General features: G+C 42.4%; 1 protein-coding gene across 1 annotated transcript; it reads right to left on the bottom strand.

Moving 5' to 3' along the window:
- Positions 1–491: 491 nt before the first annotated feature.
- Positions 492–15,637, bottom strand: LOC147722857 (uncharacterized). The gene is made up of 4 exons (XM_086966904.1): positions 15,560–15,637; positions 6,861–6,977; positions 1,817–1,931; positions 492–611 (listed from the first exon to the last, which is right to left on the bottom strand). The coding sequence occupies exons 1-4, from the start codon at positions 15,629–15,631 to the stop codon at positions 598–600; spliced, it is 318 nt and encodes a 105-aa protein (XP_086823030.1). The 5' UTR covers positions 15,632–15,637; the 3' UTR covers positions 492–597.
- Between the last annotated feature and the right edge of the window lie 268 nt (positions 15,638–15,905).

Below are 15,905 nucleotides of genomic sequence, written 5' to 3'. Positions count from 1 at the left end.
CATTCACTGGGTATCTATCTATTATAGATGCAAGCCAACCAGGCAGTGTAATGGTAAAGTACTTTGAACTACTAAAAGTATGGGGCCACTTTTAAAAGTGGGATGGAGTTACAAGAACTTCGTATCATAAACAACTATCCATCTCTAGTATCAGAGTCGCATATAGAGAGTGCAGAGAACAGCTTAAATGAGATTCAGTTTATGAGAAAGTAAGTCAATCTCTCTAATTAAAGACAACTGATTCGAGACTCATAGAAGTATTTCATCAGAGGAAATACTGCCCATCACAAGAATCTAAATCAGGCTTTGTCATCCTTGAAGACAAAGTCCTTGATTAAATACCATGAGATCCATTATGTCATCCATATCACTACCATGTTAACGGAAAATATATTTGCACAGAAGACCTCACTATAAAAGGTACTGAGGACATTGAGATGCTATGAACATATTAATAAAAATCAAAATGATTAAGTGCGAGTTTGACTTACCATATGAATTGATGAATGAAAGCAGAAGGCTGATTAAGTTTTTTTTTTTTTTTTGCTCGTCTCTGCAAGGCAGTGGCATTGTCTTCTGCAATACTGCCACTGCTGGTCAATCAGTATATTCTGCAGTTGGTAAAGTCCACTGTCAGTCTATTATTAGAACTTGAATATTTTCATAGTAATGCAATAGAGCAAACAAATTATTTTTTTACATCGTTAATAACAATAATGGCTTCTGTAATATTGTGAAAATCCACAGCTCACTATAAATTAAAATCTAAGTTGTTTTCAACCTAGCATACATCTCTCAATCCTATGTATTATTTGTAGCCACTGTCTACTAAACTTTAGCACCTATATGTGGACATGGATTAAAAGATCTGATTGCCAGACATGTCACTGCGTACCCTTCTCACTGCAAACCTTTTATGTTATGGTACACCAATATCAAATAACTCATCTGTTAAGTTGAGTGAGGAAGGTCTAGGCTATAGTTAAAGCGAATAATAAAAAGTCTCCATTTTAGCACATCCCCTCCAGTTAATCAATAGTGAAGTCGAGAATATTATGTTCAACCACACCTTCCAAAAATGTATACATCTCAAATAATGCCTATTGTTTTTAATCCTACCATCTTAGTCTTCAGCCGGTCATCCTCTCTACTCTGCTACCCATTTCAACACTATGATAAAGGAATCCTATTGCTTACTAGACAATTGATAGGCTTCATGTCAGATGACATTATTCTGTAGCTTTATGATGTCAGGGCTCCATTCGACCAATTTCTCTGAGTGAAGATGACACTCAGGAGGATTAGGCATCAGCAAATATGCACTAGGGAACTATCTAATTATGACCGCAAAGCAAGTAGGCCCTGTAATGGTAAAGCACTGAGAGCAAATGAAAGCATTGGGCTCCCTTTGAATTTGCAATGGAGTTACAATAATGTCTATCCTAAAAATAATCCATCTTGAGTATCAGAGTCCCACATGGAGAGTGCAGAGAAACAGTTTAAATGAGCTTCCCTCCAGGAGAAAATAAGTATTTGCTCAACTAAAGACAGCTCATTCCAGGCTCAAAGGCCGTATTTCCTCTGATGGCATATTCCTAACACAAGTACCTAAAGCAGGCTTTGTCAGCCTTGGAGATAGTCAAAGTCGTGGATGAATTATCAGGAGTTCATAATGTCATCCATATTACTACAATGGTGACAGAAAGTGACAGAAATTATATTTACGCAGAAGACACCACTATAAGGTACTGATGACATTGAGATGCTATGAATGTCTTAATGAAATTCAAAATGATTAAATGTGAGATTAACATACCATATAAATTGTTGTATGAAGGCAGAAGGCTGATGACTTTTTTCTGTTTGCTCGTCTCTGCAACGCAGGGGCATTCTCTACTGCAATACTGCCACTGCTGGTCAATCAGTACATTCTGCAGAAGAAAAAGTCCACTGTTATTCTATTATTAGAACTTGAATATTTTCATAGTAATGCAATAGAGCAAACAATTGATTTTATACAGCGTTAATAACAATAATGGCTTCTGTAATATTGTGAAAATCCACATCTTACTATAACTTAAAATCTCAGTTGTTTTCAACCTAGCATACATCTCTCAATCCTATGTATTATTTGTAGCCACTGTCTACTAAACTCTAGCACAGCCGCGGGTTACCATTACCTTTCTATGGGAAACAAACAAGTTACAAATATACAATTTAAGGACACTTCTAGGATAACTACGATGGAACCCTTTTAGACTTAGACACTTGGAGGGTCAATACCTTTGAGACTACCAGAGTACTCCGGTTACCTCACCCACGGAAGTAGAGGTGCATTTTGATGTTGGATTTCGTCATCGATTTCAATGGAGATCTGCAGAGAAGTGCTGCAGGCGACCAGAGGAAAAGTGTCCGGGTGGATCGGAGATCTGAAGAACCTGAAAGCAGAAGGAACAGAGTCTGGGTCACTTGCCAGTGACCAGGATGGCGATGGAGTTCCAGTCCCACGTCTCTCGTGTCAGCTACAGGTCTCAGCTTTGCAGGGAGCTCAGGTCAGCTTCAGAGATGTCTGGAAGTCTGTGTCCTGTGTCGCAGATACTTTGGGATCTGGCGGGAACCTCAAAAATGCAGACCAGCAAAGATGCAGTTGGTGCCTGTTAGAATAGGGTGGTCACTCCTTGACCACAAGGTAGATTTCTTCCGTCTTCCAGTCGAAGTGGAATGTCGAAGGTCTAAGATATATGCTGCAGAGATTCGTCCAGATAATCTAAAGTCCTAGGGACTGGGGTTCTATCTTTATAGGAAAGATAGGGGATGGACTAACTCTATGGACCCTCCTATGGCTGGACCTGGGGAGGGGGTGGTTACACCCCTTCCCCTTTGTCCAGTTTCATGCCAGAGCTGGGGCGGAGAGCCTCAGCAACCGGTTTTAACTGGGAAATGCATGGAGCACCTTGTGTTCCCCAGGGAGTGTCTGAAAAGCATTCACTGAAGGCAACTCTCCCTGCCCCTATACAATAAATTCTGTTTGGGGAGGTGCCAGCCCCTCCCTGGACAGGAAACCTATTGTCCAGGCCTCCCCTGCCAGCGTTTCGTCCAGCAGCACGAGGGCAGACTCGTGTCTGTGGGCAGCATCCATTTTGTGATGCTGGGGCTCTGTTTACCTTTAACCGGGTTTACAAGTAACTACATGTCTTCTCCCTCTAGAAGGGTGGAATGCAACCCCTACTGCCAGGACTGACGGGGGGGGGGGGGAAGATCCCAAAGAGTTTGACACCTTACACAACATGTTTTGAGAAAGCCAAACCAAAGTTAGCATTAACCGCTGGGATAATGATACATTTAAGAGTATATGGTATGGCTATATCATGGAACAGCTATAAGGAGATGGTTCCAAAAGCTGCAGAGGGGCTTAGCTCATGCTATGGCAACCTCTCACACAAAACAAAGCACTCTGCATCCAGGATTGTCAAGGCCCACCAGTGACTTATAGGTTACTATGTGTCGATATGTATATATAGATATACTACATCTAAGTAAGGGGTGATTACACCACCTTACCCAGGTTGCAATTGCAGACCTGTGGTGTCAGTTTGGAAGGCAAGCCAGGGGATGCATAATGCATGCTGCAGCCCCTGATAGGCCTTGGGTGCACCTATGCTCTGGGTACCTACGGTACAATATACAGGGGCTCACGAGGGTGAAACAGTAACAAATCTGGTATGTACCTAAAGTACATGGTATCAATTTAGAGAGAGTACAGCTAGGCTGGGGGCCCGATTAGCAGGGCCACAGCCATACTAAAGTCGGAAACCAGTGAAGCACAGCAAAAAGTGGGGGTAACCATAGGAATGGAATAGGACGCCACGACTCAGTTGGCACCCACCAAACCAATATCTAAAAACAGAAACACACCTAAAGCTCAGTGGTATACGGCAGAACTAAAAATCCAAAAACAATTAACCAGGAACAGGGAAAGACACTGGCGAAGAACTTATGATTACGAAAACAAAGAAAAATATAAGAAAGCTCTGGCTACTTATAAAGCTATGATAATAGCAGCAAAAAAAGATTTTTTCACATGTCACATAGAAAATGCTAAAAATTCTAGTAAACAGCTATATTACATTGCCAAAACCCTTGCTGGCAATGCCCCAGATCTTAACCCACCCCCATCGCAAATACTATGTGATGCTTTATCAGAGTTCTTTTTCGCAAAGGTTAATGACATCTACCAAGCCTTCAATTTAGACCAGGCTAGTAGCAGTGTCATTATTCCTATGATCACTCCTAAATCCACTATGACCTGCTTCAACCCCCTTACTAATGACAACATTAAGGGCATAGTAACTACGATTAAAACTGGATCAGCCCTGGATCCATGTCCAACCTCCGTACTCGCCACTGTATCAGACACAGTAATCCCAATTATTACCACGGTCTGTAATACAATTCTGGCATCTGGATCTTACCCTGATTCACTAAAAAATACTTTGATCAAGCCTCAGCTTAAAAAGCCTGGTTTAGATAAAGCTGAATTAAAAAACTACCGCCCTATAGCAAGTCTCCCTTTTCTAGCCAAGGTTGTAGAAAAGGCTATGAACCAGCAGCTATCAGCCTATATAGAAAACAACAATCTGCTAGATGATACGCAGTTCGGTTTCCGTAAACATCATGGAACAGAAACCGCTCTCATTAAAGCAGCTGACGACATAAGGCTTATCCGTGATCAAGGAGGAACTGCTTTGTTAGTTCTCCTAGACTTGTCAGCCGCTTTCTACACGGTTGACCATAAGATCTTGGTCGACCGTGTCGAGAAGATGGGCATCACGCTCACGGCCAGGGACTTACTTGCTTCCTTCCTGAGTAACAGAACTCAGGCGGTCACAGTTGGCCCTTTCCAGTCGGCTGACCTGTCGCTGCCGTGTGGGGTACCTCAAGGCTCATCCCTAAGTCCGACACTATTCAATATATACGTGTCGGACCTTGCTAGTGTCATCAAAGCACATGGGATGGGCCTAACCTCATACGCTGACGACACCCAGTTGGTGCTGGCTATAAAGGGCGATGGACAGAGGGTGGCAGAGAGATTCCAAGGTGGGATGACGGCAATTAGCGAGTGGATGGCAAAGAATTGCCTAAAGCTTAACTCCGATAAAACGGAGGTGGTCATCTTTGGTAATCTCTCCCCAGCCTGGTCGACAACCTGGTGGCCATCGGCCTTGGGCACACCTCCCAGTCCTACGGTCAAAGTCAGAAATCTAGGGGTTACCTTTGATGACCAGCTTAATTTCATGGCTCATGCAAACAAGGTGGCAGCTAATGCTCATTTCAAACTTAGAATGGTAAGAAAAATCACACCATATCTTCCAGACTCAGCAGCCAAAACCTTAGTCACCTCCCTAGTGCTCACATCGCTAGATTATTGTAACGGTCTGCTGCTCAACGCTCAGAGCAGAGTTACTAAAAAACTCCAGACCGTGCAGAACGCTGCCGCTCGCGTTCTGTCAAGAAAACCTAAGTTTGCACCTATCTCAGACACGCTCAAAAGTTACCACTGGCTGTCCATTCACAATAGGGTAAAATTTAAATCTCTGTGTACAGTATACAAATCTTTACAGGATCAAGGACCTCGATTCCTCAAAAATCAACTGACTCCCTATAACCCATCCAGAACTCTAAGATCCAATTCTCTTAACCAACTAGTGGTCCAACGGAGTCGAACAGTTTCTTGGGGCGACCGCCGCTTCTCGATCGCGGCCCCTAAACTCTGGAACACCCTACCCAACGATATAAAAACAAGTCCTACACTTCTGCAGTTCAGAAAAAAATTGACAACATGGCTATTCAATCAATAACCCATATCTCTGTACTTCCTGTTCATGGTGAGACATCAATGCACTTTTAGCGCCGAGACGCCCAAGGGTAATTGTACGCGCTCTACAAATGGCATTAATAAATAAATAAATAAATCAGACCCCACTCTCCTACACTAACATCTTCACTTTAGCACATCCCCGCCAGTTAAGTTGAGTGAGCAAGGTCTAAGCTATAGTTAAAGCGAATAATAAAAAGTATGAATTACAGATTCTAACATCTTCATTTTAGCACATCCCCACCAGTTAATAAATAGTAAAGTCGAGAATATTATATTCAACCACACCTTCAAATAGTGTATACATCTCAAATAATGCCCATTTTTTTATCCCACCATCTTAGTCTTCAGCTGGGCATCCCCTATACTCTGCTACCCATTTCAACACTATGATAAAGGTATCCTATTGCTTACTAGACAATTGATGGGCCTTCATGTCAGATGACATCAATCTGTAGCTTTATGATATCAGGGCTCCATTTGACAACTGCTCTGAGTGAAGATGACATTCAGGAGGATTAGGCATCAGCAAAGATGCTCTAGGGAACTATCTAATTATGACTGCAAAGCAAGTAGGCCCTAAAGCACTGAAGTTCCGATGGAGTTACAAGAATTTCCATCATAAAAAAACATCCATCTTAAGTATCAGAGTCCCACATGGAGAGTGCAGAGAAACAGGTTAAATGATCTTCCCTCCAGGAGAAAGTAAGTTATTCACTCAACTAAAGACAGCTCATTCCAGGCTCAAATGCAGTACTTCCTCTGATGACATTTTCCTAACACAAGAATCCAAAGCAGGCTTTGTCAACTTTGGAGACAGTCAGTCGTGGATGAATTATCAGGAGTTCCATATTTTCATCTATATTACTACAATGGTGACAGAAATTATATTTACACAGAGACCTCACTATAAGGTACTTAGGACATTGAGATGCTATGAACGTTTTAATAAAAATCTAAATGATTTAATGTGAGTTTGACTTACCATATAAATTGATGAATGAAAGCGGAAGGCGGATGAAGTTTCTTTTTTTTTGCTTGTCTCAGCCACGCAGGGGCATGGTCTTCTGCAATACTGCCACTGCTGGTCAGTAAGTTTATTCTGCAGATGGAAAAGTCCACTGTTAGTCTATTATTAGAACTTGAATATTTTCGTAGTAATGCAATAGAGCACACAACTGATTTTTATACACCGTTAATAACAATAATGGCTTCTGTAATATTGTGAAAATCCACAGCTCATTATAAATTAAAATCTCAGTCGTTTTAAACCTAGCATACATCTCTCAATTCTATGTCTTTATTTGTAAGCACTCTCTACTCAACTCTAGCACCTATGGATTAAAAAATCAGATTGCCAGACATGTCACTGTGTACCCTTATCACTGCATACTTTTCAGGTTATGGTACACCAATATCAAATAATTACAGATTCTAACATCTTCATTTTAGCACATCCCCGCCAGTTAATCCATAGTGAAGTCGAGAATATTATGTTAAACCACACCTTCAAAAAATGTATATATCTCAAATAATGCCTATTTTTTTAATCAAATGTTATCCCCCTACCAAATCAGATTGTAAAAGAATTCCGTCTTTGCCGTTTTGTATTCTCTCTCTCTACCTCTCCTCACTCTCTCCCTCGCCACTCTTCCAAAGGAGCAAGTCTTTCCTGGACTCATGAAAAGGACATCTGTGTTAGAAGGAACAACAGTGATGGTACACTGTGTTCCCAGCTTTATATCAGACTATGCCTGGTAGACCGTGTAATATAAGCTGTATGAAGGCTTCTATTTGCCACATGATACCAGTTCCAGAGCAGTTCCTTTTTTTAGACAGGCATGATGCAAGGACAGTTCAATATCAAATCTCATTCTGTGCTCATCTTGAAGAAGCCATATCTTGAGGCTTGGACGGTTTATCCTCTGTATGCACAGGTGTCATCTGTTGCCCTCAATTACTGGTAGTAGAAAAGCATTTTATTGGGTTTCGCTTTTCTACTTCTGTACCTTAGCCAGTCTCTATTCTTTTCTGCTGTGAGCTCTATAGTTCAAAATCCAGCGAGAACGTGTCTAAAAATGCTACCATGTAAAACTATTTTTAAGGTAAACAAGGGTGACCCAATTGGTAGCTGTGGACCATGGGTATCAATTATTAAGAAAAACAAAAGGTCCTCAGCAAAATGGAGTGACAAACTAGTATCATATAGACTACAATAGGCTACTATATATTTTACTTACCAGCCCGGATAGGGAATTTATTATAAATCAATCTAAGTATTGTAGAGTTAAATACATTTAGCAACAAACATTTCTTGCAGTAAGGCACAGTCCTGTACCGTACTGGAGAGGTTCGAATAGAGAGGAAGGAAATGAAAGGATGAAAGGAAAGGTTTTTCAGGCACAAAGGAGTGAGCGATCTGGGCACCGTTTTAGAATCAGTATTAACAGTGTTACCCAGAGTAGCACATACAGACAATAATGTACTAAGGTCAACAGTATGTCTACTGAAAGGAGTCGACGTTTCGATCCCGTGCTCAAATTAAAATGGGATCATCTTCAGGACTGATCAGTATGATTGCCTGGTTAAACAATATATAGGCCTCCTAAGGGGATAAGTGAGGTCTCAGGGCGTACGCGAACATGGTGTGTTCTGGAGGGGCTGGTGAGCCCAGGCGGTGGAGCTCCTGGTAGGCAAAGCGTAGGATAACGCTGGTGGCGCCAAGGTTCATAGGGGATAAGGACTATTTGTGTGTCCGGAGTGGACAGTGCTGGCTATGCGGGCTGGGATGCCTTCTTGCTTAAAATGCGGTCGGAAGATAAACGCAATCCACAGTTCTTAGAACAATGTCTGAATGGTAGCGGGCCACGATGGGACTTCGCTGTTGGTTCCGTGCCGTTTCGGGAGACCATGTAAAACTATGGCATCATATGGGGCAGAGCTAAGAGTCCAATTTCCTCTTCACTTGAAAACAGAACAAAAATGAAAGAGCACATTACCATATGGACATTATTATGTCGCAGTCTACCAGACAGGACCGCTGCCTGCTTTGCTAAAGACATCTTGGAATTTCAGAAGGTTGACCTTGGAATGCATTCTGCCCGTTGCTTACCATTGGCCTTGTGGTTTGTAACTCACATTTTCTGGCTTTATTTGCTTTAGACTGTCCAGCTAGAGTTTGTCCCACAAGTTGCCCTAACCTTGTTTACTGTATTCTTCCACAAATTCGCTTTCTGTACACAGGCCCTTAAATCTTGTTCTTATATTGTCATATTTGCTGTGTAGTCTAGAGGTCAAATGCCAGGCGGTGTCTTCCAGGGAGCTTAGTGTTTATTTATTTTTTCTGTGACTTCAAAGTGAGAGGATTTATATGAGAATCATCCTGGCTACTGGGGTTTCTTTGAGGAAAGCGGTATGATGTGTTTTTTTTTTATAGATATAGACGAAAATTGAAAGGTCTGTAAATGAACTGTGCGGACAATTAAATCAACACAATATGTGATTACATTTCCACACATTATTTGTGCTCTGTATACGTTTATTAGTGAAACTGTGAGTGCAAATGTAATAGTAATTTAAATTGAAAATGTGTCGTCTGTAATGGCAGTACTCTAACATACCATGCAATCTCCACGTTACCCACTGTAATCTGCACTACTTCACACTATGCCAATCCACTCCACACTGCGTCATTACACTCTTCTCTGCATTTCTCCTCTCTACTCTATACCACTCCACTCTATGCCAGTGCACTCTTCTCCATATTACTCTACTATGCACCACTGCACTCTTCGCCACTGCACTACACCCTACTCCGCACCACTTCACTCTGTCCCCCTTATCTACAACACTGCACTCTGTACCACTGCTCTACGCTAAAGCACTCTACACCACTTTACTTAAAACCAAAGCACTCTACGCCAATCTACTCTGCACCAAATCACTAAGTCATTGCACTCTACGCCGCTCTGTTCTGCTCAGCGTCACTGCACTCTTCGTCACTCTGTTCCACTCTGAGCCACTACTCAATGTGCCAATGCACTCCACGTCACTGTAACATACACCACTGCACTAAACAGTATGCTCTGCAACACTGAGCTCTCCGCTACACTTCACTCTACTCCAGTCCACTCTAGCCTACACTGCACTCTACGCCACTTCACTCTACTCTGAAACAGTCTACTCTGCCACTGCTGTCTACGGCACTCTATTCCACTGTTCGCCACTCCACTACACTCTAGGCCAGTGTACTCTACACCACTTTACTCAAAACCAATACACTCTATGCCACTGCACTCTGCGATACTGAACTCCACTGCACTTGACCATATGCCAATCTACTCTAAACAAAGGCATTCTACGCCAATTAACTGTACACCACTTTACTCAAAACCAATGCACCCTAAGCCTCTACCTATGCCAACTACGTTGCACCCCTGCACTTTACATCACTGCACTCTATGCCACTGTATTCTGCGCCAACCTACTGAAATCTACACAACTGCTGTCTACGCTATGTCACTGTACTCTAAACCACTGCACTCTACACCACTGCATTCTACATCACTCTAGTCAGTGCTCCTTACACCACAGCGTCTACGCCAACCGCTTTGAACTACTGCACTTTACGCCACTATATTCTACCACATTCTACTCTGTCACTCGTAACCCCTATTCTACTCTGCACTACTGTACTCTACGTCACTGCTCTCTGCACCACTCTAAGATCTTGTACTCAACAAAACTGTACTCTGGAACTTGACTCTGCATGACTGCACTCTACGCCACTGTACTCCACTGTGCACCACTCAGCTCTATGCCACTTCAATCATCCCCTCCACTCACCTCTGAATCACTCACTCTATGCCATTGCATTTTACACCACTGCAATTTACTCTGCACCGCTCTACTCTATGACACTGCACTCTACACAACTCTACGGCAATGCACTCTACACAACTTTACTCAAAATCAATGCACTCTATGCCAATCTACTCTGCACCACTGTATTTTACTTCGCTGCATACCACTCTCAGACACTCCACTCTGATTTTCTACTTCATTACACTCTGCACCACTGACACTCTACTCTATGCTACTCCACAGCACTCTTCTCAGTGTAATTCTATGACGCTCTAAGCAATTTTCTCTTTGCCACTTTACTCAACTCTACTCTATGACAATCAACTCCACTCTATGACACACTACTCGTCTGTATGCCACTTGATTCTACAACACTCTACTCCACTTTATACAACACACTCTACGTAGCTCCACTCTGTTCTACATCGCTCCACGACAGTCTATGCCTCTCCACTCTATGAAACTCTACTGACCTCTGACACTGTGCTCAAGGGAGAAAGTCAATTTTTTACAAATATAATTAAGCCGATTAAGGACTTCCTGGGATGATGACATTTAAAAGAGGGGTTTATTCCATAAGCCTATGTTAAGGGTCTGATCTCAATATCGTTTTCATTATTTTGCCCCGTCCTTCAATTGATCACAGAAGTAGTATTTGTCACTAAAAGCTTCACCACACTAGAGATAAATATTTCGTACGGCTGCTCTTCCTGTGTTATAGGACAGTTCTGTGTATAGACCTTCACCCTCTCTATAAACCCAAGCTCTGTAAGGAAATGGGCGACGGACATTCCCCTGTTCCAGGAAACGTGGTCCCTGAACCCCATGCATAGAGAAGGTTTTGAAACATTCTGTAATCCAGCCATAAAGGGACCCAGGGGAAGACAGTCAGGAGGTCTGTGTATATATTGGTTGCCTCACATCTTTAATGTGAAGTAAAATTGATAGAAACCCACCATTTGGATATTATATGTATTATGCTCTCCCCTATTAATTCTTCAAAGATCATCATCAGTAATGTAAATTCCCGTCCTGTTGGACATGGACAGACTTCTCAAATGCTAGATTGTCTGGCAGCCTTTTTTAAAACGCTGCCTGAGCAAGCTTTCATTATCATTGGGGAGGGGACTTCAACTGCCACTTTGAACCCCTCTTTGGCTTACCAACCCCATTACGAATGATGAGGACACATCCTTGGTAATACCAATTTGCAATCATTACCCTATTAAGGCTTGGTCTCCCCTAGTTCTGCAGATGATTACCCTCACTCCTAATCACTCACTAAGGGCCTGTAATGGTCGCCTATCTGGCGACAATTCTGGCAAGTTTACATTTGAGAGAATGGGTCAGAAATCACCTATAGATTATGCCCTGGTGAATGTGAATTTTTGGCATGGGTTTTAGATTTCCAGGTCCACCCTCGTATAGAAAGTGACCATAACCCACTGGTCATAACCCTGGACTGGCCTAAACAGGCAGTAGTTCATGTTGACAATGGCCTACCTCCCCTGGATTTGACGTTAACAGATGGGGGTAGAAGGATACGATGGGCACACTTTACACAGACCCCGGAGGACATGGCTACTTTGTATGAATTTCTTATCCCCTTTCTTGAAATGGCATGCTCTATTATTAAAAGTGCAGACGATAGTGATTATCTTCAGAAGCTGGGGAATAATCATTTGGATCCGATTAGCAACTTGGGAGGGTTCTTTTTTAATGAGTCAACCCCTAAAAGTAAAATGGCTAGATCCAATAACTCCCGGTATAACAGGGCGTGTAAAGAGCCGAAGAGCTCCCTATTGGTAAATCTTCGCAGGGAGTGTAATGTGAGCATCAAGGCAGCAAGGGCAAATTTTAAAACTACCATTTTAGCCTCAAAGCATGAGTGGGAAACCGAGAGGTGGCAGGCAATAAAGACTGCCCTAATAGATAAAGACTCAAGAGGGTTTTGGAACCTGGTGAAAACAGGGTAGGACTGCCATCTAACAAAGACCTCTTCCCCGAGGTTAGCATTCCCATTTTAAACTTTTATACTCAAAGAATCGATCTTTAAATTCAGAGGAGGGGTGATTAACTCCATACGTGATGGAGCTCAATCCCGACGATACACCACTTTGTACGTTGGCAGAGGTATCTTCAGCTCTGGCCAAAGTTCTGCCGAACAAGGCCCCAGGTTTGGACCGGGTTCCAGGAGATCTGTTTAGGTCCGAACCGACCATCTGGATCCCGTATCTTCAGTCTCTTTTTGATGCTGTCCTCTGTGGCATGTTTCACCACCAACCTGGGCAGGGGCGGAGATCATCTCCATTTTCAAAAAAGGATCCCCACTGGAACCGGGTAATTATAGGCCTATTAGCCTTATAGATGTAACTCAAAAGATCTTTGCCCATGTTCTACTGGGAAGACTGCAGACTTGGTTGGATGACTACAATATTTTAACCCCGTTAGAGGCAGGGTTTAGGTAAAAAACTCTCAACAATTGACCAGCTGTTTAGACTCCAGCTGATCCACTGGAAAACTAGAACATTGGAAGGCGGTTCCCTCTACCTTACGTTTGTGGACCTCAAATCTGCGTTTGATATGGTAGATCGTGACCAGCTATGGTCTATACTGCTTGAGATGGGAGTCTCATCCCATCTCTGCTATCAGCTTAAACGACTCCATGATGGCACTTTTGCCAGGGTAAGACATGGACGAGGAGATAAACTCACAGCTCCCTTCCCGGTTGAGAAGGGGGTGAGACAAGGTTGCGTACTCGCACCTACACTTTTCTCCCTCTTTCTCAATGGTCTAATTGAAGATTGTTAGCTGTAAGGGACATAGACTCCCCAAAACTTGCTAATCGCTAAATCCCCGCACTGATGTTTGCGGACGACACGCTGCTCCTCTCTAAAACACCTATGGGGATGCAGCGTGTCCTAACAGCATTTAGCGAGTTTTGTAAGAAAATAAATCTGGAGGTTAATATAAATAAAACTAAATACATGGTTTTCCACGGTACCTGCACAAATTGTCCTCACCCAAACTTGGATTCTAAGCCCCCAGAGAGGGTCCCAGTATTTGACTACCTGGGGCTCACTATAAACGATAAAATGGATTGGGGACCACAGACCATTAAGGTAAACCTTCAATTAATCCAAGCTAGTGGGGGCATACTAAAAGTCCATAGAAGTTGTGCAGCAAAAGTCATTGGCCCTCCGGTGGAAATTTATAAGGTCCAAGGGAGGGGGCCACAGTGTATGGGGCGGAAATCTGGGGTCATTGCTCTAGTAGATATTTGACAGGGACGGAAAACAAATTCCTCAGGCAACTTCTGGGTCTCCCCCAAAGTACTCCATTAACCCCATTAAGGCTAGATTTGGGAGTACCCCTGATAGCTGTTCTGATTGCTCTTTGCCCACTCCAGTACTGGTGAAGGCTCTGGAGTATGCCAAAGCTGGAAAATTTCAAGGAAGAGTTGAAATCAGTTATGTCAATTGGGGGGGGGGGGGGGGGGGGGGGGAATCCCCTGGCTGATCTTTATGCGGGACTCACTCCGTAATATTGGGAGAAATTACCCATGGTTGGAACACGAGCAGGCTTGCCTAGTAACCTCCAAACAATCCCTAACCCTGGCCTGGAATGGATACAGAATTGAGCGTCTAATCCAGTCTATAGATTCCTCTAGTCTAACCTCCAGGTTCTTGGATGCTAAAAAGTGTTATAGCCTGGAACCTGGTCTTGACTATATCCAGCATCTAGCAGCCAAGAAATTGTTCCTTCAATTCAGGCACGGGACACTCCCACTCTATGTGTTTACAAATAGGTGGGCGGAGGAAAAAAAGTTATGTCCGGGTTGCGAAATTATTGAAGAAACAGAGATCCACGTGATCTTTTTTGTCCTGCATACAGGATGGCTTGGGCGAAATGGATTCTCCAACTCTGTAGAAATCTGGGCATAAGATGCCATATTGTAGCCTATAGGATATTTAAATATGATACATGCCCAGTCTTCATTGTCACAATTGCCAAGTTTTTATTTGCAATGTGGTGTAAACGTAGGCAGTTTGTGTTAGGCCGAGTGGAGAACCTCGATGCACCTTAATTTTGATAAGTTCATTCACTCAGACCTATAAGCTTTTCTTTACCTTTCGATTCTTTCACGGTTCTTAGCGTATTTATATATATTTTTTTTTTTACTTGTGCTATCATAATGGTATCAGATTGCTTGCTAGGCAACTGATTGGCAATCATGTCAGATGACATCCTGCTGTAGCTTTATGATGTCAGGGCATTATTTTTCAGATTTCTCTGTGTGAAGATGACACACAGGAGTATAAGGCATGTGTAAGCATTCACTAGGTATATATCTATTATTGATGCAAGGCAACCAGGCAGTGTAATGGGAAGATACTTTGAACGACTAAAAACCTCGGGCTCCTTTTAAAAGTGGGATAGAGTTACAAGAACTGAGTAGCAAACAACTATCCATCTGGAGGATCAGAGTCGCATAAAGAGAGTGCAGAGAACAGCTTAAATGAGATTCACTCCATAAGAAAGTAAGTCAATCTCTCTAATTAAAGACAACTGATTCCACACTCGAAGGCAATATTTTATCTGATGAAATACTTCTAGCACAAATATCTAAATCAGGTTTTGTCATCCTTGAAGACAAAGTCCTTGAATAAATACCATGAGATCCTTTATGTCATCCATATTACTACCATGTTGACAGGAAATATATTTGCACATAAGACCGCACTATAAGGTACTGAGGACATTGAGATGCTATCAACGTCTTAATAAAAATCAAAATTATTAAGTGTGAGTTTGACTTACCATATAAATTGATGAATGAAAGCAGAAGGCTGATGACTTTTTTTTTTTGCTCGTCTCAGCAGGCAGTGGCATTTTCTTCTGCAATACCGCCCTTGCTGATCAATCAGTAGATTCTGCAGTTGGTAAAGTCCACTGTCAGTCTATTATTAGAACTTGAATATTTTCATAGTAATGCAATTGAGCAAACAAATTATTTTTATACAGCGTTAATAACAATAATGACTTCTGTAATATTGTGAAAATCCACAGCTCACTATAAATTCAAATCTAAGTTGTTTTCAACCTAGCATACATCTCTCAATCCTATGTATTATTTGTAGCCACTGTCTACTAAACTCTAGCACCT

This window comes from Lissotriton vulgaris, chromosome 4_1 (genome assembly GCF_964263255.1).
Source record: "Lissotriton vulgaris chromosome 4_1, aLisVul1.2, whole genome shotgun sequence".
Classification (NCBI taxonomy): domain Eukaryota; kingdom Metazoa; phylum Chordata; class Amphibia; order Caudata; family Salamandridae; genus Lissotriton; species Lissotriton vulgaris.
The sequence above is the reverse complement of the archived record's forward strand: the minus strand, read 5'-3'. Positions and strand labels throughout refer to the sequence as shown.

Coding starts and splice junctions, on each gene's coding strand:
- LOC147722857 (XM_086966904.1), bottom strand. CDS start 15,631: ATGCCACTGCCTGCTGAGACGAGCAAAAAAAAAAAGTCATCAGCCTTC. Junction 6,978..15,559: donor TTCATTCATCAATTTATATG/GTAAGTCAAACT, acceptor TTCCATCTGCAG/AATAAACTTACTGACCAGCA. Junction 1,932..6,860: donor TTCATTCATCAATTTATATG/GTAAGTCAAACT, acceptor TTTCTTCTGCAG/AATGTACTGATTGACCAGCA.